Consider the following 27351-nt stretch of genomic DNA (forward strand, 5'->3'; position numbering starts at 1 on the left):
AAGAGAATTGCTGGTCTCAAGCTTGCATGCCCACCCCCTAAAATGACAGCAGTAAGTAGGACAAGCAGGCCCTGGCTCCTCTTCAGTAGATGCATTTCTGACCATCCATCACATCAGTTCCACAAGGAATTAGGGAAGTGCTGAGGGAACGAGGGCTGCTTCACTCCAAATCTTCATCTGCCCTCACCCAAGGTGGAGAGGGATGGAATTGCAGGGAGATGAACTCAGCGCAAATGAAATGCCGGGGCATGGAAGTCGGTGTGCAAAACCTAGCCCCTTCCCAGATGCCCTGAGGGGGCATTCCCCAGCACACCCAGTGAAACAAAAAGCATCTGCTCCTCTCATCTGTCATACTTTCACTCCCATCTGTGAACTCCAGTGATGTTCTCCCCTGCCTCCCCACATCCCCCTTAGGCCTAGACAGATTTTAGTGTATTCTAGAACCAGGGAGGATCTTAAAGGAGTGCCCTCTTGCCAGTCTACTTACAGGCTACATCTCAGCTTGTGAAAGAACCAACCAACCACCACTCCTCCTGCCCCTTCTCCCCCCCAAAAAAAACCCAGCCAAAACACACAAAACCCAACAACCCCCCCAAAAAAAAAATCAAACCAAGATGCACATCCCTCAAAACTCTGCAGAAACTGAGGGGCAGGGCAGCTCATTTAGCCTCATGTGTGACACCACATTCAAGCAGCTGATAACTTATTTCTGACAAGAGAAGAACAAGGGCCTTGCTTACAGAAAGCCACAGCATTCCAGACTGCAAGTTTCCTTCCAGTGGAGACCACCAAACTGAAGAGAGCCCATGGCAAGGAGGATTTCAGTGTGACAGGCACGATCTCTGGTGAGCTAAACTGGGACGTCTGCTGTTGCTTTGCAATACCCATTTGAATCTCTAGCTAACCATTCCAAGTATTTTCTAACTCCTACTGAAGGTTAGGGCTTTGTGGCAACAGAAAGAGGAAAGGTATTCTTGAAACTGACCAAGCCACTCACTGGATTATCTGGAATACCTCCAATCTCCTTCACCTGCATCTGCTCTGCAGTAGACTTCTTTTGACATTCAGTCCACTAACACAAAAGCAAAACCTCCATTCCCATTTCACCACTACCCTAAAAGACTCACAGAAAGCTACAAGACAGTAAAAAGCCACAGGATCCTGGCTTGTGGCTGCATAGATGAAAGGAATATTTGACAGTACCCCCCCCCACCACCAGATTCTTCACTGTTGTTCTTTTGTTCCTTCTGGCAGGAGGTTTCACTCCCAACACTGCCTTTTAGACAGCAGCAAAATTGCACTTCACTGTGTTTACTCTGTTGCACTTGACTGAGGTAATCATGTAGGTTCTCCTTTAATGTAACCAAAATGGCCACATTCAGACAGCAAGTCCACTGAAAATCAGGACAAGCAGAAAATAAAATAACTGAAGTGCTCACCTCTCCATGACTAGAGGAATCTACATCAGTACTTCCAGCTTAGTCAGATGGCTTGCAGCAACTGAGCAGCACAAACCTGCCTTTATTTCAGCAGCTCAGTGAAAAGCTCAAGCCATGCTTGCCCCTCCTTTTAGGCAGAACACTAAAGGATCTCACATGCTCGAGTCCTTCATTCCCAAAGGCACTGTTTTAAGGCATTCTTATTTTCTTAGAATTCACCCAGGCATCATTTGACAAGCTCCCATGAAATCAACCTGTAAAAATTCCTTGCAGAAAAGCAGCAGCAATAGCTACCTGCTCTTCCTCTACTTCCCTTTCCTCTCAACTCAGATGACCCTGCCTAAAGCTGCAGCAGCTGTTGAAGAATCTAACCGTGTTAAGTAGAGTGCTTCAGAGTTCTAGACAAACTAAAACAAATATAGAAAGAAATGAAGAAGCTAGGTGAAAGGGAAAGAAAGATCCAGGGACAAAAGGAAACAGGCAAGGTGACAGGCAGATTGAAGGAGCTACATTCAAGTAAAAAAGTAGACTGGAGACAAAGCAATAAGGAAAAAAAAGGAAAGAACAAAAGGGCAAGTTACACCAAAGGTCTCCAAACCCCCCAGCAGGGAACAGGCTTGCCAACCCACCCACTCAAAGGTAAATGCCCCTCATACTTACATGTTTACTTGACCTGGCAGACAGAAATTTCTCATTTCTACCGTGATGGCCACCCCCAATTCCTTCTGTCAGTATGTAAAGCATACTGTGGCCACAGTAAGTGTGGGATCTCCAGCCACCACCACTGCCTCCCTTCCCCAACAACTGAAGTTATTACTTAGGCAACCAAGACCCTCCAAGATCTCAAAACAAAAAAGAAGAGTTTAAAGTACTCTAGTTAGTGCTTCTTCACCCTTGATCCTGGGCTTTTCAGTACTTACTTGCAATCACCATCACCACAATGGCACCAATCACTCCCATCATGATCATCATCTGGAAAGAGAGATTGTCAAGCAGTAATACTTAGAACAGACTGACAAGTGCACACCTTCCCTGCCAGCCAGGGAACACATGCCAGATCCTGAAAGGTAGGACAGCCAAGGCCTCAAAGTCTTTCCACAGTGAAAGAATCCTAAGCATTTGAAACCATTACTGAGACCAAACTACCCTCTCCAAGCCCTACGGGAGAGGACTAGTTCGGTTTCCTTCTAGTGAAGGGGGTTATGACACTAGGGAACTCACCTTGCAGTTCTTCCACCAATACTTCCTTTTGAGTTTTGCTGCACTACTTTCAAACTGTGAGGCACCAGCCTGAAGTGCATCAGCCCGGTCATCTAGCTGTGACAGTATCTGGTCTCGTTCCAGCACCTTGTCTACATTTACACGCATTAAATCAACCACCTGCAGCGAGAAGGACAGCAGCAATGCTTGTATTGGTACAGAGAGCTGACAGAGAGGTCACTTGGCCACTGCCTACCACCGAGATACTAACAAGTGAAGACCCTAGAAACAAAAAAGGCAAGAAACAGCTTTCAAGTGGGGAAGAAAACAAAAAAATCCTAGACTTGAGCCTGGTTTTAAAAGCTCTTAACTCCCAACAAGCTTAAGGCACTCCTGCTGATGAAACCAATGCTCGCTCCCGAGAGCCACAGCAGGCGCTCGGGGAGTACTGCTGCCTCTGCGAGGCACAACCGCGGCACTGCACGTCAGCAGCTACACCACAGACACTGCTCCTGGCAAGCCAGGCAAGGTTCCTCACACCAGGTCTGCACACAGATACTCCCTTGAAGCAGCAGGCAGGGATTAACAGGCTTACTTCCATACGTCTTATTATATAGATCAATAGAATGGTTTAGGCTGGAAGGGATCTTGAAGATCATCTAGTTCCAACCCCCCTGCCATGTGCAAGGACACCTCCCACTCACCCAAGTTGCTCAAGGCCTCATCCAGCCTGGTCTTGAACACTTCCAGGGAGGGGACATCCATGACCTCCTGGGGAAACCTGTTCCAGTGTCTCACCACCCTCACTGGAAAAAATTTCTTCCTCATCTCCAGCCTCAATCTGCCCTCCTTAAGCTTCAATCCATTCCCTCTCATCCTGTCAATATAAGCCCTTGTAAAAAGTCCCTTCCTGGCTTTCTTGTAGGCCCCCTTCGGGTGCTGAAAGGCTGCAATTAGGTCTGCCTGGAGCCTTCTCTTCTCCAGGCTGAACAGCGCCAACTCTCTCAGCCTGTACCCTCAGGGGAGGTTTTCCAGCCCTCTGATCATCTCGGTGGCCTCCTCTGTACCTGTTCCAGCAGCTGCACATCCTCTTATGCTGGGGGCAACAGAACTGGACAGAGTTCTGCAGGTGGAGTCTCAGCAGAGCAGAATCCCCTTCCTGTGCTGCTGCTCTCCCTGCTTTGGGTGCAGCCCAGCACACAGCAGCCTTCTGGGCTGCCAGTGACCATTGCTAGTTTATGGTGAGTTTGCTGTCAACTGATACCCCCAAGTCCTTCTTCTCAAGCTGTTTTCTGTAACAGATGCACAGTCTGAGGGTCTGAAAATCTAACAGGCCTGCTTCTTACAAATCATATCTAGAATTAAGCAGCTTTTCAACATAAAACAATCTCTTTATGGCCTCCTTTTACAGGTCTGCCATCGCATTTTGCGTATTGAATATTAAATGCACTCCTGGCACTGGCGTACCAAGAGCATCCACCCTCAGCAACAGAGGCGTGCCAAGAAAAGTGCTGCTGCAGAGCAGGAAAACAGTCCAGGCAGCCTAAAGGAAGCCAGCATGGCTGGCAGAGTTACCAACCTCCTGCACTTGGGCCTCTGTCTGCTGCAGCCGACGGTTGCTGGTCAGATTGGGGGGCGGCTCGGGGGGGCCCCCACTAGGGGCTTCCCCTTCAGGGGCTGCAGAAGCCGGTTGCTGAGCTGGGTCAGACCTAGGGAAATGCATATACAAACAGTTAGCTGCTCAAGAGAGAGGAACTACATGCACACAGACACCCCATCTCCCCAAATCCACCTGAACCCCAGTGCCCCTGGGCTGGGGCAGTGCTGGCAACAGGCCCAAGAGCCTGAACCATCCCTGGATCTTCCCCGGACCGGGAGCAGGCAAGCTCAGGGGAAAAACCAGGAGCAAGGGCATCCCCAGAGGATGACATCAGGGGAAAGCAGCCAGAGCGGGGGAAGGGTCTGCGAGTACAGTAGTGGCCGGCCTCCCCAAGATCGGGGAGGAGGGAGACAGCCGCTTGGCAGCACATATGTAACGGGGAAGCGGTTTGCAGCCTGCCGCAACGCCCCAGAGGACTGAGAGGGACGGGGCCACGCCAACAGGAGAGACAGCACAGCGGGAGCCCCGGACGGGAGAGCAACCTCCAGGCCGAATATCACCCACTCACACACCAGGCGCTCTACGAGACCTCGGCAGGGGACAGGCTATGGAACCGAGATCTCCCGGGCAGCGGTGCGGGAAGCCACAGGCAACTGTGGCTGCTACTATGCGCCCTTCAGGTCCAACCCCAGCCCGTTTTCTCCCGCTGCACACAGCCCCACGGCCGGGCAGACACTCACATGGCAGAACCTGAGCAGGACCGTCTGGACACACCGCGGCAACAGCAGACTCCTCACTCGTCCACAACTCCACGGCAGCACAGGTACCGCGGGGGACTTGGCTCTAATAGGACTCGACGTCCCGCCCCTAGAGCAAACCAGCTAATCAGAAGTGGACGCAGGAAGGACTTGCGGGGAGCAGCAAATCAGCACCGCCTCTGGATTCCTCCAACAGCCAATCAGCGCTCTAGGGCCCGGCCGGAGTGAGGCGCCTGTGCAGACGGGCACAGCCTTTCGCTGCCCGGGCTGCGCCTCCTGCGCCCGCTCTGTGACAGGCCTGAGCGGCCGCCGGCACTCTGCTGCCACACCAGCCGCGCTCCATTTGGGTCAGGCGGGGCCGGAGCGCCGTTACCCGACCTGCGTCCGGTTTTCCGTCATGGAGCACAGGCCGTGCCGGTGCCGTTACGTGTGGGGCTGTGGAGCCGCGGAGCTGCCTGCTGACTCCCGTGCCTGTAGTGCGTTTGTTGGCGCTGTCCCCGCAATGAAGGTACGGCGCTGCTGGCCCGCTTCCATCATGCAGCACAGTGTCAAAGGGGGCCTAAACAGGTCCCTGAAGCAGCGGCGTTCAAGCTCCGGCTGGGGGAAATCAGAGTCCAGCAGCAGCCCCTAAAACAGTTCCATGTTTGGGGAATTCCCCTCTAAAGATGTTGACAGATCAGCTGGATCAGAAGGGAGGATTCTGCAGGACAAAACGAGTGCCAGGAGCACACTGGAACAAGAAGTCTCTCCACATGGCAATTGGTGTGGTGAGTAGGGGGACAAGCAATCGGTTCACACATTTTCTTTGATAAAAGTTTATCATGTCAGATCTTCAAGCTCATGAATCTCAACAAGGGCAAGTGTGGAGTCCTGCACTGGGGAGGAATAACCTCATGCAGCAGCACAGGATAAGGGTTGACCTTCTCTGAAGCAGCTCTGTGGAGAAGGACCTTGGAGTCCTGGTGGACAAGTTAATCATGAGCCAGCAGTGTGCCCTTACAGCCAAGAAGGCCAACAGTATCCTGGGGTGCATTAAGAAGAGTGTGACCAGCAGATCAAGGGAGATTCCCCTCTACTCTGCCCTGTGAGACCGCATCTGGAGTACTCTGTTCAGCTCCAGCATCCCCAGTTCAAGAGTGACAGGGAACTACTGGAGAGAGTCCAACAGAGGACCACAAAGATGATGAGAGTACAGGAGGATCTCTCTGACAAGGAGAGGCTGAGAAACCTGGGGCTCTTTAGCCTAGAGAGTTTTCCTCTGAGAATATCTTCCTAATGCTTATCAATGCATAAAGGGTGGGGTCATGAGGATGGAGCTGGGCTCTCTCCAGTGGAACCCAGCAACAGGACAAAGAGCAGTTGGCACAAACTAGAGCACAGGAGGTTTCAGTGGAACTGGCTGCCCAGAGAGGTTGTACAGTCTCCTTCTCTGTTGACTTTCAAAACCCACCTGAACACATTCATGTGCAACCTCATCTAGCAGAGGGGTTGGACGAGATCTCCAGAGGTTCCTTCCAACCCCCTACCATTCTGTGATCTGAGAAATTAGTAGATACACAAGACAGGTACATTATAGATTACAGCCTGGGAGCCAAAAAGCTGTGGCTATAAGTAAGGTGAAGACTTAATATGGGGTTGTGACTGCACCCAGAGGATTTGCAGATAGGGCTATCAAGGGTTTGGAAGGTACCTGGCACTAGACTCAGTGGAACTGAAGGGGTTTTAAGCTGTGCCTTCAGTCAAGCTTTGAAGGGACAAGTCCTGGGAAGAAGCTTCTGTAGCTTGGCAACCTTCCCACCAGTCTGAAGGCCGTTGCAATAACCATTGCAAAGAACAGAAGATGAGTTTGTGCAACTGCTGGCCCACAGACATGACAAAGGCTACAAGATTCTTTTCTCTAACACTTTTTCAGTTTCTGTCATACTTTGACCCAAGGGCTTGCTAGGCTTATCATTTACATACAACCCCCAGCCACTCTCTTCCAGCTGCTTGCTCAGTCTCCACGTGGATCTGTGCACATTTCCTGAATCCATACCACCTTTGGGTGAGTTCCACAGGTCTGCCACCCTGTTCCTGAGAACATGGACTTTAGCTGCTTAAACAAAGACTGCCTTCACCCTCTGAGACCTTAAGAAATTCTTTTCCTTCCTTGCTGCTTCCAACCAAGTGCTTTTGAAGACAGAGTAGCATTACTCTGTAACAAGATACATGGAGTCAGCAAGTAACTCCTAAGCTGCAGCATACTGAAATTGATGACTGGGGAACTTGTTCATCTCTGCTATGAAGACAGAGTGAGAGAGCTGGGGCTGTTTAGTCTGGAGAAGGCTGAGAGGGGACCTCATCAATGTCTATAAATACCTGAGGGGTGGGTGTCAAGCTGAAGGGGCCAGGCTCTTTTCAGCGGTGCCCAGCTATAAGCAAGGAACAACAGGTACACAGCAGGCTCCACCTCAGCGTGAGGAGACACTTTTGTATGGTGAGGGTGATGGAGCACTGGAACAGGCTGTCCAGACAGGTTGTGGAGTCTCCTCTAGAGACTTTCAAAGCCTGTCTGGATGTGTTCCTGTGTGGCCTGCCCAATGTGATGCTGCTCTGGCAGGGGGCGTGGACTGGATGTCCTTGAAAGGTCCCTTCCAACCCCTAATGTTCTGTGGTTCTGTGAAGTAGGATGTGAGAACCTGGGGCTCACAGAGACTGAAAGAGCTTGAAGAGAAGACTAAGGGGTGACCTAATTAACGTTTATAAATACGTAAAGGGTGAGTGCAGAGAGGATGGAGCCAGGCTCTTTTCAGTGGTGCCCAGTGACAGGACAAGGGGCAATGGGTGGAAGCTGAGGCATAGGAAGTTCCATGGAAACAGGAGGAAGGATTATTTCATTGTGAGGGTGACAGAACACTGGAACGGGTTGCCCAGGTGGTTGTGGAGTCTCCCTCTCTGATTCAAGACCCACCTGGATGTGTTTCTGTGTGGCCTGGCATAGGTGATCCTGCTTTGGCAGGGGGGTTGGACTGGATGATCTCTCAAGGTCCCTTCCAGCCCCTAACATCTGTGATTCTGTGAAAGGATGCTAGAAGCCTGAACAAAACAAACCAAAAAAAGAGTACTCTTGTGTCAAGTTCAGGGATGCAGGTTGTTATCTGTGCACGTGTCAGAAATAATCAGGGGACAGAATGTATCATAATATCAGTCAGGGTTGGAAGGGACCACAAGGATCATCTAGTTCCAACCCCCCTGCCATGGGCAGGGACACCCCACACTAGATCAGGCTGGCCAGAGCCTCAACCAGCCTGGGCTTAAACACCTCCAGGGACAGGGCCCCAACCACCTCCCTGGACAACCCATTCCAGGGCTTCACCACTCTCATGGTGAAGAACCTCCTCCTCACATCCAGCCTGAATCTCCCCACCTCCAGCTTCATTCCATTCCCCCTAGTCCTATCACTACCTGAGATCCTGAGAAGTCCTTCCCCAGCCTTCCTGTAGGCCCCCTTCAGATACTGGAAGGCCACAATTAGGTCACCTCGGAGCCTTCTCTTCTGCAGACTGAACAGCCCCAGCTCCTTCAGTCTGTCCTCACAGGAGAGGTGCTCCAGCCCTCTGCTCACGTACACCGAGCTCAGGTCTGGAGCAGCAGCAGGACGTCGGTGCTGGGTCAGAAACGCACAGCAAAGGTTGCAGGAAGCACTAGGAACCCAGCAGTGTGAAAGCTGGCTTTATTTTGAGCATGATGCCACGAGCCCACGTCCTACATGCCTAGCACAAAGTCACTCCTCAGCGGTGCTTGCCGGTGCGGTTGAAGCGCTTGTACAGGTAGCGGATCCTCTTGTTGAGGTTGTGGTAGTCGTCTGCAAACATCCGATCTCCTACCACCTGTTTCTTGCGGATGCACCTCTGCAGCTCATTGCCCCGCCAGCCTCGCAGCCACTTGGGACCCACAATCAGGTCCTTCGGGTGCATCTGGAAACCACCTAGGAACAGAGGAGCAAGGCAAAGAGGCTGAAGCCAGGCCACAGAGAAGGCTATTCCCCAGGCAGCTGGCCCAAATCCTCCTCACCCTCCCGCTGCTGCCCACAGATGGGTCCAGTCTCCCTCCTCTTCTTTCTGCCCTAGTAGGGGACTGCCTTACCCAGTATCCCCACATTATCGTAGACTCCGAACAAGGCCCGTTTTTTGGTCCACCGATCCACCTGCTTAGGCTTCGGGGGCTCCTTGATGCGGATGGCCCGAGTGAGCCCTGCCAGGGGCGAGGAAAGGGGCACGGGGAGACCAGGCCGCACAGGCCCCCAACGCGCACCGCCACCGCTAATGCTTCGCTCGGCCTGGAGCAGGGACGCTGCCGGGGCTAGCATGGCCCGCCCCGTCGCCCGCACCAACGCCGCCATTGGGGCGATCCCGTGGGGCGTCCCACTGCCGGTGCGGGAACAGAGAGGCGGCCCCGCTGGGTTACGCGCCCCGTGACTGCGCCTTCAGACACGCCCCTCCCGGTCGCGTGGCCGCCGGGAAGAGGCGGGACGCGGAAGTGACGTTACGGCTAACGGTCGAGCGAGGAGTCGGCGATTGGGCGAGGCTCTGGCGCTGGCGCGTCGTAGCTCTGCTGGGCGCTGATAGGCCGGGGCAGGCGCGAGCGCTGCCTCGCGCGCAGGTTTGAGCGCCGAGGCCTTCCTTGGGCAGGCGGCGGCGGCTTTGCGGCGTTGTGCCGGAGGCGATGGCAGCGGCCTGGGAGTTCCACCTGCCCCTCGCTCCCGCCGATCTGCTGCGGGCCGGCGGCTATGGGCGCTATGTCGTGCAGGAGGTGCTGCCGGTCCGTGAACTGCCGTCTGCTATCACAGGTAAGCCCCTTCACCGCCAACCCCTATGCAAGTCCTCCTAGGCCCGGCCCGGTCCGGTCCTGTCTTACCACCGGCTTATGTCCGTGATTGCTTCCTTCCTTCTTCATGTTTCCCTATAGCCTTCCGGACCGCTTTTCGAGCACAAGGTGCGTTGGCAGTGCTGCAACACTTCGATTCCATCTACAGCTTGCTTCAGTGAGTATGGAGGTGACGAACGCGGAGCTGAGGGCACCGGGAGCTGGGCAGAGCCGGGTGAAGGAGGGCTGTGTATAGACCGGTGTGCCTGGGCGCTCATGCAGCTCGCAGATTGTCTTTGCTTGCAGCCCTCACCCCGCTGTCTTTGCCCTGCAGCCACTTCCGAGCTGTAGAGCCTGCTATCAAGGAGGATGCTGTGGAGCTGATGATGAAAGGTGGGTATCTGCTGAAGCAGAAATAATAGAAAAGTTACTCTCCTTTGGCAGCTCAATGATGATATAAAGGCTAATGTGACTCAACCAGCTGGGTTGCACCCTCAGCCCATTCCAGCCATACGGGTCTGTAATCTTGGTGGACAGTGCTGAGCTGTGCATGTTCGCTGTAAGGGCAGGCCGACAGAAAATCCACTTCCTTGTGTCCCTTGCAAATACATCTTCAGGATGCATCGGCTCTGAGTGAGTGTTGCTTTGAGCTGACAAGAGGCTGTGGGAATAGGATGGGACAGCACATCCAAGGTTTGGGTTGCAGGGGGCATCCCGTGTTACAGCTGGTGAGATGTGAGCACAAATCTTTGGTAATCTGATGGCTGCTCTGTGTCTCCAAAGGGGAGGCATGGTTCAGGGGCCTGGCAAGGAGTGCTGATGACTTTTTGCCTCTTTTCAGTGGTGTCCTATCATTGCAATGAGCTTCCCACCATCCTGGCTGATTCTGGGCTGAGCCGTGCAGACCGCACAGCTCACCTTAATGCCCTCAAGATGAACTGCTACTTGCTGACTGGTCTGGCAGACGCCTTTGAAATAGAAATCTGCAAGTCTGGATTGCTGGAAGTACATCCTGGTAGGAAGGTAAGTGAGAGTGCTGGGGGAAACCTAAGATGATTGAAATAGGAAATGTGTGAGCTTTTTTGCTTACTTTGCTGAGCTTCATGATGTCTATCAGATGTTGCAGCTGGGTTTGTTTAAGCATGATGCCACCAAGAGCAGTGCTTAATGTGGAGTACTGGTATTTTTATGAAATACCATGAATCTACATGGAAATGATGTCATGGCTTAACCCCAAGCACCGACTAAACACCACACAGCCACTCCTTTTACTCCCCCTTTCCAGTGGAATGAGGAGGAGAATCGGGGGGAAAACCCCTACCTCCTGAGTTGAGATAAGAACAGGTTAGTAACTAAAACAAAATGTAATAGCAATAACAGCATAATAATAAAGGAATATAATTAAAAGAGGGAGAAATGAAAACAGACAAATGATGTATAATGCAGTTTCTCACCACCCACTATCTACTGCCCATGCAGTGATCCACGCTCCCCTCAAGGCCAAATCCTCCCCAGTTTATGTAATGAACATGATGTTCTGGGAGCTGGAATGTCCCTTTGGCTAGTTTAGGTCAGCTGTCCTGGCTCTGTTCCTTCCCAGCTTCTTGTGCACTGCAGGGGAAATTGAGAAGATTTTGAAGCTGGACATGAGCCAGCAATGGGCACTTGCAGCCCAGAAGGCAAATGACATCCTAGGTTGCATCAAAAGCAGCATGGCCAGTAGATGGAGAGCGATTCTCCCATTCTGTTCTTCTGTGTCCATGTTCTCCAGCCCTCTGATCATTTTTATGGCCCTATTCTGGACCTGCTCCAGCAGGTCCATGTCTCTCTTGTGTTGGGATCTCCAGAGCTGGACAGCACTCCAGGTGAGGTCTCACCAGAGCAGAGAGGCAGAATCACCTCTCCATATCTGGCCACACTGCTTTTGATGCAGCCCAGGGTATGATTTGCCCTCTCTGCTGCAGGTGCCCACTATTGAGTCATGTTCAACTTCTCATCCACCAGCAACCCCAGGTCCTTTTCTGCAGGGCTGCTCTCAATCTCATCATCCCCCAGCCTGGATTGAGATCTAGGGTTGCAGAACCTTGTACTTTACCTTACTGAACCTCATGAGATTGTCCTCAGCCCACATCTAGCTTGCTCAGGTCCTTCTGGATGCCATCCCTTCCTTCAGTCACATAAACCACACCATGCAGCTTGGTGTCATCAGCAAACCTACTGAGCATGCCTCAATCCCACTGTCTATCATTCATGAAGATACTGAACAACACTGGTTGCAATACAGACCCCTGAGGGACACCACTTGTCACCCATCTCCATCTGGACATCAAGCCATTGACCGCTACCCTTTGGATGTGATCATCCAACCAATTCCTTATCCACTGCATAGTCCACCCATCCAGTCCACATCTCTTCAGCTTAGAGAGAAGGATGTTGTAGGGAACTGTGTCAAAGGCTTTACAGATGTCCAGCCAGGTGACATCTGTTGGGCTTCTCTTGTGCTGTAGAATTTAACAGTGATTTTATGTTTTGAAGGGAGCAAGGTGGTGATGGTGTGCTTTATGTTACTAAGTTGCTGCTGTATCTTGTGTAATCTTTCTAGAACAAGAAGACAAGTGCCAAGAACTCTGTATTCTTGTGGGAAGAGGAGAGGGAGCCTCTTTTACAGCTGCTTCTGCAGCTGCTGCAGCTGAATCTCCGTCAGCTTTGGGGTGGTTTGGTGGTAGAAGAAGAGTTTGTCAGGTATGGGATGGAGTGGATGGAGAAGTGTGAGTGACTGTTTTTTCTGGAGGGGAAGGTTAAATATTAAATCTGCCAGTGAGGTACAGCCATGTGGGGTGCAGGTTGCTGGAAACCTGCCCATTTATAACAGCACCCTAAGGCAGAAAAGATTGGAACTGTCTCCTGCCCTCATGCAGGCCTTGAGAATTCAGAGGGTGTTTGCTCAGGGGTTTTTAGGCTACTGGAAATCTCTCTTGAGAGAGAGTTTCCCTGGTGCAGTGTGCTAGAATCATGGTGGTCCAAGTTGTGATGGTGAGTTTCACTGTGTGTTCTATGCCTTCAGCTTGATGACGGGCAGCTGCTACCGTATCCTGGAGAATCCAAGTATTGGCCTTCAGAAGCACCGTGCCACGCGCGAGGCCATAACACATCTGCTCGCTGCAGCTCTGAGTCGCTACGATCACATGTTCAGTGAGTTCCTGCTCTGCTGCCTTCTTTCTGGAGCCACTCAGTTACTTTCTCTGACCTCTTCCTTCTCCTGTGTCAAAGGTGCCACTCTGAAGATCATGCAGATGCTGCAGCACTTTGAACACGTAGCCCCAGTGTTTGCACAGGCTGTGAGCCTCTGGGCTACAGAGTATGGTTTGAAAAGCCTTGTGGGTGAATTGCTAAGGTAAGAAAAATACCCTGAAGCTTGTCCTTCTATTCCTAGCAACTTGAGGCACCCTATTCCTTGTTTCATCTTTCTGCACAGGGAAATTGGACAGAAATGTCCCCAGGATCTGGCCCGCGATACCTCTGGAGTCAAGGGTTACGCTGCCTTTATAACCGAGCTGGCAGAACGGACTCCTGCTCTGGTGCTCTCCAACATGAGTGTTCTCCTGCCTCACTTGGATGGGGAGGTACATTCCCACAGTATTACCTGTCTGTCTGAAGGCTGGTGGGAGGTGGAGGTGCTGCTATCTAGTTTTTCCACCTGGAAACATATCTTGGAACTTACTTCACAGAGACCAAGCCAAACCCTGCCCTTCTCAACAGGTTCTGATGCAAAAGAAGCAGAAACCATATCCACTGTCTCTCACTCTCACATGACAGAGTACAGGAGATTGCTCACTAGTCTGAGATCCCAGCTGTTGTCCCTTGTCCTTTGGTACTTAAGGAGTTGTGTTCTCTTTTCTGGCTTTCAGGGCAGGTTAAGTAGTGTTTCTCACATCAGTTCTTGGGTTGTAGCTGGATAGCAGGGTTGGGTTACTCTGTCTTGCAGGCACAGCCATGTTCACCCAAGGTTAACACAAAGTTCATAACAAGGAAAATCACTTCAGGCTGGAGCCTGGGACTCAGAAGGCCCAAATCCTGGGCCATCCTTTCCCTTGGCAGAGGGAGTCGGGTGTCTGCCTGTCCCTGGCTCAAGAGCTCTTCTCTTTGCAGAGCTACGTGATGCGCAACGCGGTGCTGGCGGCTATGGCCGAGGCGCTGGTGCAGGTGCTGAACGGCGACCAGCTGGAGGAGGCTGCCCGCGGCACCCGGGACCAGTTCCTGGCCACGCTGCAGACCCACATCTGTGATGTCAACAGCTTCGTGCGCAGCCGCGTGCTGCAGCTCCTCGCTCGCATCGTGCAGTGCCGGGTGAGCCTGAGCCGGGGAGCTGCCCTGCCTCAGCCAGCCTTGCCTCTCTTTCTTGCATGAGGGAATTCCTGGCACCCTGCTCTGAGTGCTGGGTTCTACACATTGGCCACAGCAACCCCATGCAGTGCTACAGGCTGGGGACAGTGGCTGGAGAGCAGCCAGGCAGAAAGGGACCTGGGGTTACTGGGTGACATTAGGCTGAACACAAGCTAGCAGTGTGCTGAGGTGGTCAAGAAGATAAATAGCATCCTGGCCTGGATCAGGAATAGTGTGGCCAGCAGGAGCAGGGAGGTCATTCTGCCCCTGTACTCGGCACTGGTTAGGCCACACCTTGAGTCCTGTGTCCAGTTCTGGGCCCCTCAATTCAAGAAAGCTGTTGAGTTGCTTGAATGTGTCCAGAGAAGGGCAGCAAGGCTGGTGAGAGGGGTCTGGAGCACAAGCCCTATGAGGAGAAGCTGAGGGAGCTGGGAGTGTGGTCTGGAGAAGATGAGGCTCAGAGGAGACCTTATTGCTGTCTACAACTACCTGAAGGTGAGGGTTGGTCTCTTCTCCCAGGGAACCTGTGACAGAACAAGAATAGAAATAGGAATAGAATAGACCAGGTTGGAAGACACAGTCTCAAGCTCTGCAGGGGGAAGTTTAGACTTGATCTTAGAAGTTCTTCACAGAGAGATTGCCCATGGGAATGGGCTGTCTTGGGAGGTGGTGGTGTTGGCATCCCTGGGGGTGTTTAAGAGGAGACTGGATGAGGCACTTAGTGCCATGGTTTAGTTGATCAGATAGGGTTGGGTGATTGGTTGGACTTGATGATCTTGGAGGTCTCTTCCATCCTGGCTGATTCTGTGATTGTCTGCAGAGACTGAAATTTAATAGACAGATACTGTCTTTGTGTGTTGGGGTTCCTTCTTCCCGAGAGCTAGAATTTGTGAACAGAAATGAAATGCTGCTTTTCATCACTGGAACAGACTAGAAGGAAGAAACACAGTATGCAAGCTCTTTTTGAACATTGGTGTGGGAAAAGATCACCCTTGTTAGATACACTTGAGGCTCAACGTAGTAGGACACTGGATAACCTAACCTGAGTCCTTGCTTTCAGCAGAGCTCAGACCAGAAGATATCCAGAGGTCCCTTCAAGCCTAGACTTTTCTGGAACTCTGTAGCCTGTGCCTTTTAGTTCATTAATGTCTGCAGCAAAAGATCTTTTTCAGAGTCTCTAAGTGTTGTTGCTGCCTTTGTCTGTGCTCTGGTTGTATGCTAGGCCCTGCCTTTGACTCTGTTCCGGTCCCTGGTTCCGCTGGTTGTGGGGCGTCTCAAGGACAAAGCCGTGGTTGTGGTTAAAAATGCCATCCAGCTCCTGGCTGCCTTTCTGTCCAACAATCCATTCTCCAGCACGGTAATCCCATTGAGTGTGGTGGATCTGCTAGGTGGCTGTTTGCAGGCTGAACAGCTGCTGTGGGATATAGCCAGGGCAGCAGCTTTCTGTGTCTCGGGGGAAGGACAACGTAACCTTTGACTCTGCAGGTGGAAGCTTTCTGTGTTGCCTAGGTTCACATCTTGCTTTCTCAGGCTCTTTACTCACTTAATGTAGTTGCTGCCAGGAGGGATGTGTTTGTGGGGAAAAAAAACAACCTGCAGCAGTCTGATTTTAATCCACTGTGGGGTTTCTTTCCTTGGAATCAGATTTAGTCTTTTAGAATATTCTGCACAGAGCCTGCAGCTGTCTATATTTAGCTGCACCTTCTGAGCCCCAGACTGGCAATCTACAATGGTTCCCCTTTCAGGCTGAAGGCCAGTCTTCTATTCCAGTATCCAAAACCAGGGTTATCTGAGGGGGTTGACAGCTTAAAGCAGGGAGTGGCAGAGGAAGGAGAATTCTAGATTTCAGAAAAAGGAGAATAAGTGACATCCTACTTTTCTTCCTGGCATCTGCAGCTAAACTGTGCTGACTTGGATGAGTCTCTGAAGAAAGAAATGCAGAAACTGCAAGAAATGAGGGAGCGTAGCAAATCCACAGCAGGTAATTTCCCTTTTTACTCTTTTCCCTTCCCAGGGCTTACCAGGGTTTCTTTTGTTCCCTCATCTTAAATTTGCTTCCAGGTTGTGCTAGCTTTTGTTGCAGTTCTTAACTCGTGTGAGACAGTAAGGCTAAGTAACTGGGATTAAACTCAGGACAGTTTCTCATCCAGTGGTGAGCCAGCAGTGTGCCCAGGTGGCCAAGAAGGCCAATGGCATCCTGGCCTGCATCAGAAATAGTGTGGCCAGCAGGAGCAGGGAAGTCATTGTGCCCCTGTACTCTGCACTGGTTAGGCCACACCTTGAGTACTGTGTCCAGTTCTGGGCCCCTCAGTTTAGGAAGGACATTGAAACACTTGAATGTGTCCAGAGAAGGGCAACAAGGCTGGGGAGAGGCCTTGAGCACAGCCCTGTGAGGAGAGGCTGAGGGAGCTGGGATTGTTTAGCCTGGAGAAGAGGAGGCTCAGGGGAGACCTCATTGCTATGTACAACTACCTGAAAGGTGGTTGTAGCTAGGAGGTATGGGGGTGACGGAGATTGGAGTCAATACAGCTGACCAATATGATGGAGTATTGTTCCTTTATCGTTCCAGTATTGCAGGCCTGTGGTGCCAGTATAGCACAGTAAAGTAAAGCATAGAAGAAGAGAAAGGAAAGGCAGAAGTGCATAGCAAGGGAACTTCTACAACTTACATAAACTCGGAGTGCCTTGTTGGCATGGCTTCATTGGTTCCCTCTGAGTGACCACACATCGCGCTGTTATAGATTATCAGTCCAACTACTAACGACACGCGAGGTTGTTGATGCAGGTGCATGTCCTGTTGTCCCAAGATAACTTTCTGTGTTTATAGCTACCAGTGCCCTGTTTTAGTTACATGCTGCAGGCACAGCACTGTTTTTCTACACTGCTAGCTGGCTCTGCACTTATGCTGAGCATGACCTGCCACCATGTCAGGCTCTAGGCCTGCACTGCCAGATTGCTCACACTGCTTGTCGCTGGCATTGCCACAAGGAGGGGGTTGGTCTCTTCTCTCAGGCAACCAGCAGCAGAACAAGAGGACACAGTCTCAAGCTGCACCAGGGGAGGTTTAGGCTGGAGGTGAGGAGAAAGCTCTTCACATAGAGAGTTGTTAGCCATTGGCATGTACTGCCCAGGGAGGTGGTGGAGTCGCCATCCCTGGAGGTGTTTGAGAGGGGATTGGACATGGCACTTCATGCCATGGTTTAGTCATGAGGTCTGTGGTGACAGGTTGGACTTGATGATCTTTGAGGTCTCTTCCAACCTTGGTGATTCTGTGTAGTGTTAGAAAAACACCATCTCAGCATCCATAGCTAGCTCAACAGTCCATTCAGCTCAGTGTCCTGTTTTCAGGGTAAAAACTGAAGATACCAATGAACACCCTCCCACCTTTCCATGTTCAACCACTCCAGGACCATTTTGAGCTGTGATTTTGTTTGGGTATTAATTTTAAACTTGCTTAGCCTTGGGCCTGGTCCTGTCTACAAAAGACTAAATATTCAATGGTGGTTCTGTCTGACTCGGGTTTGTTGGGGTGTTTCTTTTTTTCACCCTCCGCAGTTTTGGAGGTTGGTTTGGTTTGGGTTTTTTTGTGGTGGATTTTGGTTGGTTTGCTTTGGGTTTTGGTTGGTTGGTTTTGGTGTTTTCTGTTCTCATTTTGGTTGGGGGGGGTGTGGTGTGGTGTGTTTATTGCCTTGGGTTTGTGCCAGAGTTCTTTTCTCACTGTTGTCAGGGTGGGAGCAGCAATGGAAATAGTGCCTGCCTGTGGGGAAAAAAAAATAATTAAACATTAGATTTTCAGCGTTCCAGATGAGTTTCTCTCCCCATTTAGGGTATCATTAGAGGCTCTGTATTTTTCATTCCCTCTTCTGTTTTTTTCCAAATAGATATAGTGGTCACCCCAGAGGAAGAGTGGGAAGCAATGCTGCCAGAAGTTAGGGCTGTCACACAGAAGCTCTTTCAGCCACTGCAGGAAGAGGAAGAGGACATGGTGGAAATTGGAGAAACAGTGGAGAGTACATTGCAGCAAATCACTGAGCTGTTGAGGAAGCTGAATTACAAGTAAGAAGGTTCTGTAGTTTGTGGGAGTGTTTGTGCCAAGGGATGTCTCAGTCTCTTGCTCTCTGTTCGAGGAAGGTTTGAGCTCCAGGTTAGAGGGATGATTTCCAGTAACATAATGCTGTAAGAAGAGATTGCCACGGCATTCAGCACAAGATACTGGCAGGAGACACTTTCCCAGGCATTTGGGGCAGGGTTGGATCACTTCCCTTGTACCCTGCCCTCGTGGGTTGCTGATGTTCTCTTGGGTGATGTCGTTGTCCAGGAGGGCAGCCCGCCTCACGCAGAAGGCCCTGAGCTGCTTCCAGGGGAAGGAGCCCTTCACTGGCCCCACAGAGGAAAATGAGGAGGCAACCATCCTGGGTGTTATGAAGAGACTTTACATAGGTAACTAATTCAGCTGCCTCTGTCTCTTCCCTAAGTCCAGGCTGATGCCAGAGCTAGACCAAAACTCTCTGAAATACCCTGTTCCCCTTCCGACGTGTGGGACTTGCTCTGTGTGTAGCTGACAGCTCACAGAGCTGCACCATCTCTGAATTGTTTGCTTGTCTGGTGGCCTGGCATTTTGGCTGGATCACCTTAGTCCTAGTTGTTTCTGGCTGGAACAGTTGCATGTTCTCAGCAGAACTGCATTTCTGATGCCTTTGCACAGGTAACTCAGAGCCTCCTGTCCTGCCTGAATTGATCAGGAATTCTTCCTGATCAGGTGCTGGAACATGTTTACCCTTAACAGCCTCAACCAAGTATCTGCTTCTGGCAATCTTACCTTTCAGCTTATCTGTGGTGCAAGCCTTTAGGTGTTTTTCAGACTTCACATGCTTTATCTTTGGTGTTTGCTTCAGAAGAAGGTTTCCTAGCCAGTCCCCTGAGCTCATTTCTATTGGAAGTATCTGCCTTCCAAAAATCTCCTTAACTTCTTCACACTTGTACAAGTCTGTGTTTGCCTTCTCCCTGTTCTGCCCTGATGTCCATTTAGGGCATCATCTGTCTTTGGGGAGCTGTCAAGTTCAGATTAACCCCTCTAGCATTTTAATGGAGTTTAAAGTCTATTAAGATGGGCCATGCTTATCTCCACCCCTTCTACTGAGCTGGCATTTCTGTAGTGCGTTGTATTGTAGTACTGAAACTTGCTCTACAGCATGCCAAGGCTTTTTCTTTGCAGCAAAGTCTGATGGCAGAAGTCAGATCTTTGTCCCCTGGCTCTTGGAAAGTGTCACTATGAGGTGGAAAGAGAAGGGTTTAAATGCCCTGGGCTGTGTCTGTTTCTCTTGTGCCTTCAATGTTGCTCACAAACAAGTGTCCATGCTGTACAGATTCATGCCCGCGTGAGAACAGTGAGAATCCTCCAAATGGCAACAGTCCTAACAGTGAAGAAGTTGTCCTGGAAGAGCAGGCTCAGTCAGAGCTGCTCAAACAGCAGATGGTGGTGCAATACCTGAAAGATGCTTACAGCTTCTCAGAGAAAATCACAGAAGCCATGGACCTGATCAGCAAGAGGATGTATGAGAACTCCATCACAGGTGGGGATCCCTCTTCACTGTTTCCCTTAGCTAGAGAGGAGTCGTGGGAGTGCTGAAGAGGAAAAGTTTGGAGGAGCTGCTTTTCACTAAGCTGATGTCCCAGGTGCATCCAGGAGAGCAGAAAAAGAAGCACCATCTAGATGGGTGTCATGAAGGGCTTGTGTTGGGTTCTGAATGAGCTTTCTGGGAATCTCATTTTAACTATCAAGGTTGAAAATGGGTTTAAAATCTGGGTGAGCAAAGTGACTTCATTTCTGGAAGCTCTCCCATCTCCTGTGGAAGGGGATACATGTTCACCTCAGCTGAGCTTCTCTCAGGGTAAGCATGGCCACTGAAGCTGGTTTCTGTAACCTGCTTGGTGCCCTAATGCAGCTTCAGGTGTTCTTCTGTCTCTGAGCAGCTTTTCTCATCTACCTCACCTCTCCATAAACTATTCTTTAGCTAAAAGTGATTCATAGATTCATAGACTGGCTTGGATTGGAAGGGATCTTAGAGATCATCCAGTTCCAGCCCCCTGCTAGTGTCTAATGGATATCTTACACTAGCCCAGGTTGCTCAAGGCCTAAGCCAGCCAGGCCTTGAACACCTCCAAGGAGGGGGCATGCATGACCTCCCTGGGAAACCTGTTCCAGTGTCTCACCACCCTCACTGTCAAGAATTTCTTCCTAATCACCAGCTTCAATCCATTCCCCCTCTTCCTATCACTACACAGGTCCTATGGCCTGGTCCTCCTCAGTGCTGTGGTGAAAGGTGGTGGTGAGCAGACTGAGTTAATTCAACTGTTCCTATTTAGCATCAGAGTTCCTGTAACCAGTTAGACCTTTTTAAAATGCTTATTGTGAATCAGCACCCCTGGGAGGGCACAACTCCCTCCTCTCCATTGTCCCAGGCACATCCATTGGTGCTACTTGCACAGTTCTGGGGTACAGATGGATCTGGGCATTGCAGTGCCCTAGCTTCATGCAGGCATTTCTGAATCTTCTCTAGTACCCAGGACTCATCTGTTACCTGTGGTCAGTGTGTGCTGCTTTCCCAGCAAGGTTTGGATGTCAGCAGCTGTACACACAAACATGACCTCCTGAGTTCAGTGTCGTAACAGGTCCTTTGAAGTTCAAGGCTGCCTCTTGTCATACATAAACACCTGGGTTTCAGGTTTTAGGTTTGGAGGTTTTCTGGTTGCTTGGGGGTTTGTTGGTGTTTTTTGGGGTTGTTTAGCTGTGCAGATTTTGTTTATTTTCCTCCTCCATGCTGCTCTGTGCTGTAGCCTGGAGAAGAGAAGGCTGTGGAGAGACCTAACAGCGGCCTTCCAGTGCCTGAAGGAGGCTACAAGAAAGCTGCAGAGGCCTGCAGTGATAGGATGAGAGGCAATGGTTTGACATGAGAGAAGAGCAGATTTAGATTGGATGTTAGGAACAGGTTCTGCACCATGAGGCTGCTGGAACATGGCAACAGGTTGCCCAGGGAGGTGGTTGAGGCCCCATCCCTGGAGATATTCAAGGTGAGGCTGGGCAAGGCTGTGAGCAAGCTGCTCTAGCGGAGGCTGTCCCTGCTGACTCAGGTGCTTGTAGGACTTGCTGTGAGGGCAGCACACCCACACTTGAGTTTCAGTGCCCTCTCTAATAGGGGTTAGGAAGGAGCTGCCCTGACAACTGTTCTCATCTTTGCAGTGGTGCAGGAAGCCATCGAGTTCTTCGTGACAGCCTCGCAGTTTGAGGTGCCCCAGGCGCTGCTCGGGGTGCGCAGGATGCTGCCCCTCATCTGGTCGAAGGAGCCCGGCGTCAGGGAGGCGGTGCTGAGCGCCTACCGCCGGCTCTACCTGCCCGACGGCGCCCGCGCGCACAGGTGCCCCTCTCCTCCCTGCTCCCCCCTCCTCACACCTCTGTGTCTCTTGGGGAAGTTCAGCTGTCCCCTTGGATGGGCTCTGATGTCCTCGGGAGCGACTGTGCCGGTTGCTTTCCCTTCATCTTTGTTATTGTAACTTGTGGTTGATTGTTCCCTTTCCAAAGGGCCGGGGCCCAGAGCCTGGTGCAGTCCCTCTCTCTCATCACGGTGGATGCATCCCAAGCAACAATAGACTGCTTAGAAGAGATAGTGAGTACTTGGCTTTGGGCTGTGCTTGTGATCTTAGATGTCTGTTCTGGAGTGGTAGCTGTTGCGCTCGCTGGCGTATTGCCTTTGAAGCCCCTCCTCCCCTGCCCCTCCCTCCTTGTTTCATTGCATTTCCTTTGCAGGTCTCAGAGTTTGTGCAGAAAAACGAAATCAGTCCAGCTGTGATCCAGCTGCTGTGGGGGCGATTCACACAGAAGTCGCCGTGCTCCCCACAAGAGCGTCGTGCTGCTGTGATGCTGCTGGGGATGATGGCACGGTGAGCACAGGGCCTGCTCCAGTGCTGTGGCTGGGAGGATCTACAGGGAGCTGTGGGGTTTTATTGGAGGTTAAGAACTGCAGCTTCAAGAATAGTAACCAACCACCTCCTGGGGTAGTGAACCCTGGAATTAAATCTAGTGGGTATGATGATGTGACTCCTCTTTGTGTTCAGAATGTCCATCCCTTCTCAGAGCTTACTGTGTCCCAGCTCTGCAGCTCTCTGTATGTGGGTAACAACAACGAGAAGCTCTGCAGAAGGACCTTGACAGGCTGGACAAATGGGCAGAGTCCAAGGGCATGAGATTTAGCACTTCTAAGTGCCAGGTTCTACACATTGGCCACAGCAACCCCATGCAGTGCTACAGGCTGGGGATAGGGCTGGAGACCAGCCAGGCAGAAAGGGACCTGGGAGTACTGGGTGACATTAGGCTGAACACAAGCTAGCAGTGTGCTCAGGTGGTCAAGAAGATAAATAGCATCCTGGCCTGGATCAGGAACAGTGTGGCCAGCAGGAGCAGGGAGGTCATTCTGCCCCTGTACTCGGCACTGGTTAGGCCACACCTTGAGTCCTGTGTCCAGTTCTGGGCCTCTCAATTCAAGAAAGCTGTTGAGTTGCTTGAATGTGTCCAGAGAAGGGCAGCAAGGCTGGTGAGAGGGGTCTGGAGCACAAGCCCTATGAGGAGAGGCTGAGGGAGCTGGGAGTGTTTGGTCTGGAGAAGAGGAGGCTCAGAGGAGACCTTATTGCTGTCTACAACTACCTGAAGGTGGGGGTTGGTCTCTTCTCCCAGGGAACCTGTGAGAGAACAAGAGGACACAGTCTCAAGCTGTGCAGGGGGAAGTTTAGGCTTGCTCTTAGAAAGAAGTTTTTCACAGAAAGAGAGATTGCCCATTGGAATGGGCTGCCCAGGGAGGTGCTGGGGTCGACATCCCTGGGGGTGTTTAAGAGGAGAATGGATGAGGCACTTAGTGCCATGGTTTAGTTGATTAGATAGGGTTGGGGGATTGGTTGGACTTGATGATCTTGGAGGTCTCTTCCAACCTGGCTGATTCTGTGAGTAGAAAGGTCTGGAGCCTTAAGCATGGATGAATTTGCTTCACTTTCTGGAGGCCAGAAAACCGTAACTGCACCACAGGGCTTTCATTGTCTCAGTTTCCTAGCCCAGTCACCCTTTGGTACTTACCTTAGCTGCAAGATTTATTCTTGATCTTCCTACTTCAGTCCTTCATGGGTCAAAAATAGGCCTGGAGCAGAGCAGGTTTCACAGGTATAGAAGAAACTTTTTCACTGAGGGTGCCAGAGCCCTGCAGCAGGCTGCCCAGAGAGGTTGTGAAGTCTCCTCTGGAGACATTCCAAACCTGACAGGATGCATTCCTGTGTGACCTGCCCTAGGTGATGCTGCTCTGGCAGGGGAGTTGGACTGGATGATCTTTGGAGGTCTTTTCCAACCTTTAACATTCTGTGGGTCTGTGATGTAATACTCATCCTTTCCATTCCACAGAGGGAATCCAGAGATCATAGGCAGCAACTTGGATGTCCTGATGACAGTAGGGCTGTCTGAAAAAGCAGAGGAAGACTATTGTCTGGCTCAACAAGTGTGCCATGCCATCTCCAAATTTGGCAGGAACCCAAAGGTGAGATTTTTAGTCTGTTTGTGAGGACACCTGGAAACAAAGAAGTGGGGAGGAAATGGTTTGAATTGAGAAGAGGGAGTGATTAAATTCTTACCAATTCTGAGATTTAAGTGGGTTGAGACCATTCAGCAGCACTGCCTGGAAAGCTTAACACACATCAGTGAGCCTGTAAGACAACCATAGGCAGCAGGCTGAGCTGAGTTAGTGAAGAGTTCAGTGCACAAGAAAATCTCTTCCTTTTGATGCTCCTCTTCAGACTTCCAGTGCTGAAGTGATTTGTGTTTCCTCAACCTTAAAGCCTTCACCTCTGCTGTGTTCTCTGGTGGTGTGATTCTTTTCCCTACTCTATTCATTGATAGTTGGGAGTTGTCAGCTTATAGCTGACTCTGAACCATGAAAGGGTTTCACACCTGAAACAACTTGGTGCTTGATGGCTTCGTTGTCTGGGGATCCATTTATACTTTCTGTCCTCTCTTTGCCTTTTGTCTGGAGCATTTAAGGCATCTTGGTTCAAGAGTTCCAACGTGAAAAGCAGCAGTTCTTTGCACAGAACCCTTCTATGTTTGTCCTTCTTCCTGCAGGACCTTAATGAATTAGTGTTCACAACATTCTTTAAATGGCATCATAAAATGGTTTGAGTTGGCAAGGACCTCCAAAGGTCATCCAGTCCAAACCCCCCTGCAGTTCACAGGGATGTCCACTAGTTCAAGCTGTCCAGCCTGACCCTGAATATCTCCAGGCATGGGGCCTCAACTTCCTCCCTGGGCAACCTGTTGCAGTGGTCCAGCACTCTCATGGTGCAGAACTTGTCCCTAACATCCAACCTAAATCTCTTCTCTCATTTCAAACCATTGCCCCTCATCCTATTATCAGGTCCATGTCCTTCCTGTGTTGAGGGCTCCAGAGCCACACACAGCACTGCAGGTGTGGTCTCACCAGAGCAGAGGGGCAGAATCACCTCTCTGGACCTGCTGGCTATGCTGCTTTTGATGCAGCCCAGGATGCCACTGGCCTTTTGGGCTGGAAGTGCATGCTGTGAAGATGTTTGTAATTCAGTTTTAGGTTGACTCAACTTGGCAGCTCAATGTTATGTGAGGTGGGACTGAACTGTAGGTACCTGAATGAGTGGTAGCCCTTCTTTTCTTCCCCCTGCCTTCCCCCATAACCAAAAAATCAGCACAGACCATGGGATTGTAGTGAACTGAGAAACTTTGTTTCCAGTTACTGAAAGCTGCTAAATCCTCAAGCACTAGCTTGATTTGGTCAAGTCTATCTTAATCAGGCAGACACTGACCTGTCTGGGAAGACCTCCTCTGGAGCACTGCAAGCTCTGGCCTCCCCAGTGCTGAGTACAGAGGGACAATCCCTGCCCTGGCCCTGCTGGTTACACCATTGCTGATCCAGGCCAGGATGCTGGTGGCCTTCTTGGCCACTTGGGCACACCCTGGCTCATCTTCAGCCAGCTGTGAACCAGCACCCCCAGGTCTTTCTCTGCTGGGCAGCGTTCCTGCCCCTCTGCCCCAAGCCTGGAGCACTCATGGGGGTTTTGTGACCCAAGTGCAGAACCCCACCCTTGGCCTTGTTAAATCTCATCCCAGTGGTCCTGCCCAGCTTGTCCAGGTCCCTCTGCAGAGCTTTCCTAGCCTCCAGCAGATCAACACTCCCTCCCAGCTCAGTGTCAGCTGCAGACTTACTGAGGGTGCCTGGATCACCTTGTCCAGTTCATTGATAAAGACATCAAAGAGAAGTGGCCCCAGCACTGTTTCTGCTGTGTGTTCAGCCACAGAGCAGTGCTCCATGTCTGTGCTGGGGATGATGAGCACTGTTCACACAGCAGGGCTATACAGCAGAAAGGGCATGGGGGAACCTCTTCTGTGACTAGAGTAACTCCTCTGTTCTCTCTCCAGCCAGCACAGGGCAAGGACACTGCTCCTTTTCGACTGCCACAGGACCACACACTCTTTGGTTGCCTGAGTGAGACACTGAGTCGAGGTAAGCTCCTGTCAGCAGCAGGGTTAGAGGGGATGAAGCTGGGCTGAGACAGCCTGTCTTGTCACTAAGATGGGTGATATGTTGCTCCTTTTTTCCATCAGGCTTTGCCCAGCCAAGTAGTGGCTGGATCCCCTTCATGGAGGCAGCAGTTGCCCTGATCTACCAGCTGGCAGAAGGCCCAGAGGAGATCTGTGCTCACATCCTGCAGAAGTGCACAGAGCAAGCGCTCAAGAAGCTGCAGGAGGCCGATGGGCAGAAAGCTGGTGAGGAAAAAAAGCTGCTGAAGGAAATCTCTCCCCTTGGTGTCTAGTGCTGCCATTGCATGGTCTAGAGTAACCATAGAGCTGAGGGACTCCTGGGGATGTTGGCATGGAAGGGTGCGAGTGCTGTGAAAGGAGTCTGTGGAGCACAGGGTTGGGTTATACAGCAGCAGGGACTGATGAGGGAAGAGGCCAAATCAAGACTGAACTGTAGCCATTTTTCTTCACCAGATGCAGGGGGTTCTCCCAGCAGAGCCTCTGAAACTGGCAGCAGTCTCCCCACGTTCCTGCTGACTCGCCTGGTGTCCCTGGTGGGACATGTGGCGTTGCAGCAGGTGGTGCATTTGGAAGTGGCAGTGAGCGCAGAGCTGCGCAGGCGCCGCACCCTGCGGGAGGAGAAGACCAAGAAACGATCCCTCGGCAGCACCAAGAAGCAGAGACCCCAGGTGAGAGCTGAGCTGTTTGGTTTTCTCCTGTGGGCAGCTCCTCCAGTGTCCCACCTACTGCTACAGCAAACCTCTGGGGAAGGCATTCCTGAGGAAAGACAAGGTCCAGGGTAATGCATGCTTTGAGAACAGAGATGGATCTGTGTTGGTCAGGGCGGACAGGCAGACCTGAGCTCCTTGAATGACTGTTTAATGAAACTCTCCCCCTGGCCTTGGATTTGGAAGGGGTAGAGAGAAGAGGGTGAACAGTGATGACCATGCTTAACTCCTGCTGCAGGCAACTACTTCCTGTCCACTCATCACCTCCTTTCTAACCAGTGCAGTTTTTGTAATTGCTGCCAGTGGTGCCATGAGTTTTAGAACCTTGGTCCTGTCAGAATTTGAGTCTCCTGTCCTCTCTGAGGTGGTGGTGATGAAAGTTTTAACAGCAGCTTTCATACTGGGATCTGTGTGGTAGAAATGCCCCGGTCTGATAGGTCTGCCTCAGAACACTTTGGAGGGTGCAGTGAGGCTGACTTTGGTGAGTGAGAGCAGAGAGCGATGTTGTGTCCCTAGCTATCCATTCTCTGTTGGATGCCTAAACTGCTATGCCCAGAGAAATCTGGAACTTGTTTTGTCACCCACCCTGCTTATCAGTGTCACAGCAGGAGGAGGTTGCTCTCAGACTTTCCAAGCAGCAGCAGCTGGATGCAGATTGGGTCCCTGTGCAATGTCTTTTTGTCTTCTCTTGTGTTGCTTTGCTTGGCTATAGGGTTTCCCCTAATCCTGCTCACCAGGCCAGCTATTCACAGCCTGCTTTGAGCTGCTTGCCTTTAGGATTGGCATGTCCCTTAAGTTGTGCCAGACTTGAGCACTG

General features: G+C 51.2%; 3 protein-coding genes and 1 non-coding gene across 5 annotated transcripts in view; 2 read left to right on the top strand and 2 right to left on the bottom strand.

Annotated features, from left to right (window-relative positions):
- Nucleotides 1–515: 515 nt before the first annotated feature.
- Nucleotides 516–5075, bottom strand: VAMP1 (vesicle associated membrane protein 1). 2 transcript variants are annotated; one of them, XM_068141989.1, is made up of 5 exons: nt 4980–5075; nt 4219–4348; nt 2661–2819; nt 2360–2411; nt 516–1394 (listed from the first exon to the last, which is right to left on the bottom strand). In XM_068141989.1, coding segments are annotated over exons 1-5 (399 nt in total). In that variant the 5' UTR covers nt 4982–5075; the 3' UTR covers nt 516–1338. The 2 variants fall into 2 exon arrangements, with proteins under 2 accessions (XP_067998090.1, XP_067998091.1); XM_068141990.1 differs by having other exon boundaries at nt 516–1968.
- Nucleotides 5076–8678: 3603 nt separating this feature from the next.
- Nucleotides 8679–9490, bottom strand: MRPL51 (mitochondrial ribosomal protein L51). The gene is made up of 2 exons (XM_068142028.1): nt 9123–9490; nt 8679–8964 (listed from the first exon to the last, which is right to left on the bottom strand). The coding sequence occupies exons 1-2, from the start codon at nt 9376–9378 to the stop codon at nt 8768–8770; spliced, it is 453 nt and encodes a 150-aa protein (XP_067998129.1). The 5' UTR covers nt 9379–9490; the 3' UTR covers nt 8679–8767.
- The window catches only part of NCAPD2 (non-SMC condensin I complex subunit D2), a 29574-nt gene continuing 11664 nt past the window's right edge, over nt 9442–27351 (top strand). The window contains exons 1-21 of the mRNA XM_068142027.1: nt 9442–9825; nt 9945–10020; nt 10177–10235; nt 10684–10865; nt 12445–12584; nt 12907–13034; nt 13113–13236; nt 13318–13465; nt 13992–14189; nt 15448–15582; nt 16122–16206; nt 18107–18281; nt 18544–18665; nt 19592–19798; nt 21466–21640; nt 21805–21889; nt 22030–22163; nt 23665–23797; nt 25705–25789; nt 25891–26052; nt 26281–26495. Of these exons, the coding sequence (XP_067998128.1) occupies nt 9702–9825; nt 9945–10020; nt 10177–10235; nt 10684–10865; nt 12445–12584; nt 12907–13034; nt 13113–13236; nt 13318–13465; nt 13992–14189; nt 15448–15582; nt 16122–16206; nt 18107–18281; nt 18544–18665; nt 19592–19798; nt 21466–21640; nt 21805–21889; nt 22030–22163; nt 23665–23797; nt 25705–25789; nt 25891–26052; nt 26281–26495 (2892 nt within the window). The 5' untranslated portion in view covers nt 9442–9701. The remainder of the gene's footprint in view (nt 9826–9944; nt 10021–10176; nt 10236–10683; nt 10866–12444; nt 12585–12906; nt 13035–13112; nt 13237–13317; nt 13466–13991; nt 14190–15447; nt 15583–16121; nt 16207–18106; nt 18282–18543; nt 18666–19591; nt 19799–21465; nt 21641–21804; nt 21890–22029; nt 22164–23664; nt 23798–25704; nt 25790–25890; nt 26053–26280; nt 26496–27351) is intronic.
- On the top strand, nt 10286–10608 carry LOC137443299 (small nucleolar RNA U85). The gene has a single exon (XR_010987855.1). It is a non-coding gene; the product is annotated as a small nucleolar RNA U85 (small nucleolar RNA).

This window comes from Melanerpes formicivorus, unplaced genomic scaffold (assembly GCF_026170545.1).
Source record: "Melanerpes formicivorus ecotype bairdi unplaced genomic scaffold, bMelFor1.0.p_v2 SCAF_8, whole genome shotgun sequence".
In the NCBI taxonomy this organism is placed as follows: domain Eukaryota; kingdom Metazoa; phylum Chordata; class Aves; order Piciformes; family Picidae; genus Melanerpes; species Melanerpes formicivorus.

What these genes read in the sequence shown, in the direction of transcription:
- VAMP1 (XM_068141989.1), bottom strand. An exon ending in CAGAGGCCCAAGTGCAGGAG is followed by an intron (nt 2,820 to 4,218) that starts GTTGGTAACTCT and finishes TTCTCGCTGCAG; the next exon opens with GTGGTTGATTTAATGCGTGT. An exon ending in TGTGGTGATGGTGATTGCAA is followed by an intron (nt 1,395 to 2,359) that starts GTAAGTACTGAA and finishes CCTGATTTTCAG; the next exon opens with TGGACTTGCTGTCTGAATGT.
- MRPL51 (XM_068142028.1), bottom strand. Translation starts at nt 9,378, where the DNA reads ATGGCGGCGTTGGTGCGGGCGACGGGGCGGGCCATGCTAGCCCCGGCA. An exon ending in CGATAATGTGGGGATACTGG is followed by an intron (nt 8,965 to 9,122) that starts GTAAGGCAGTCC and finishes CTCTGTTCCTAG; the next exon opens with GTGGTTTCCAGATGCACCCG.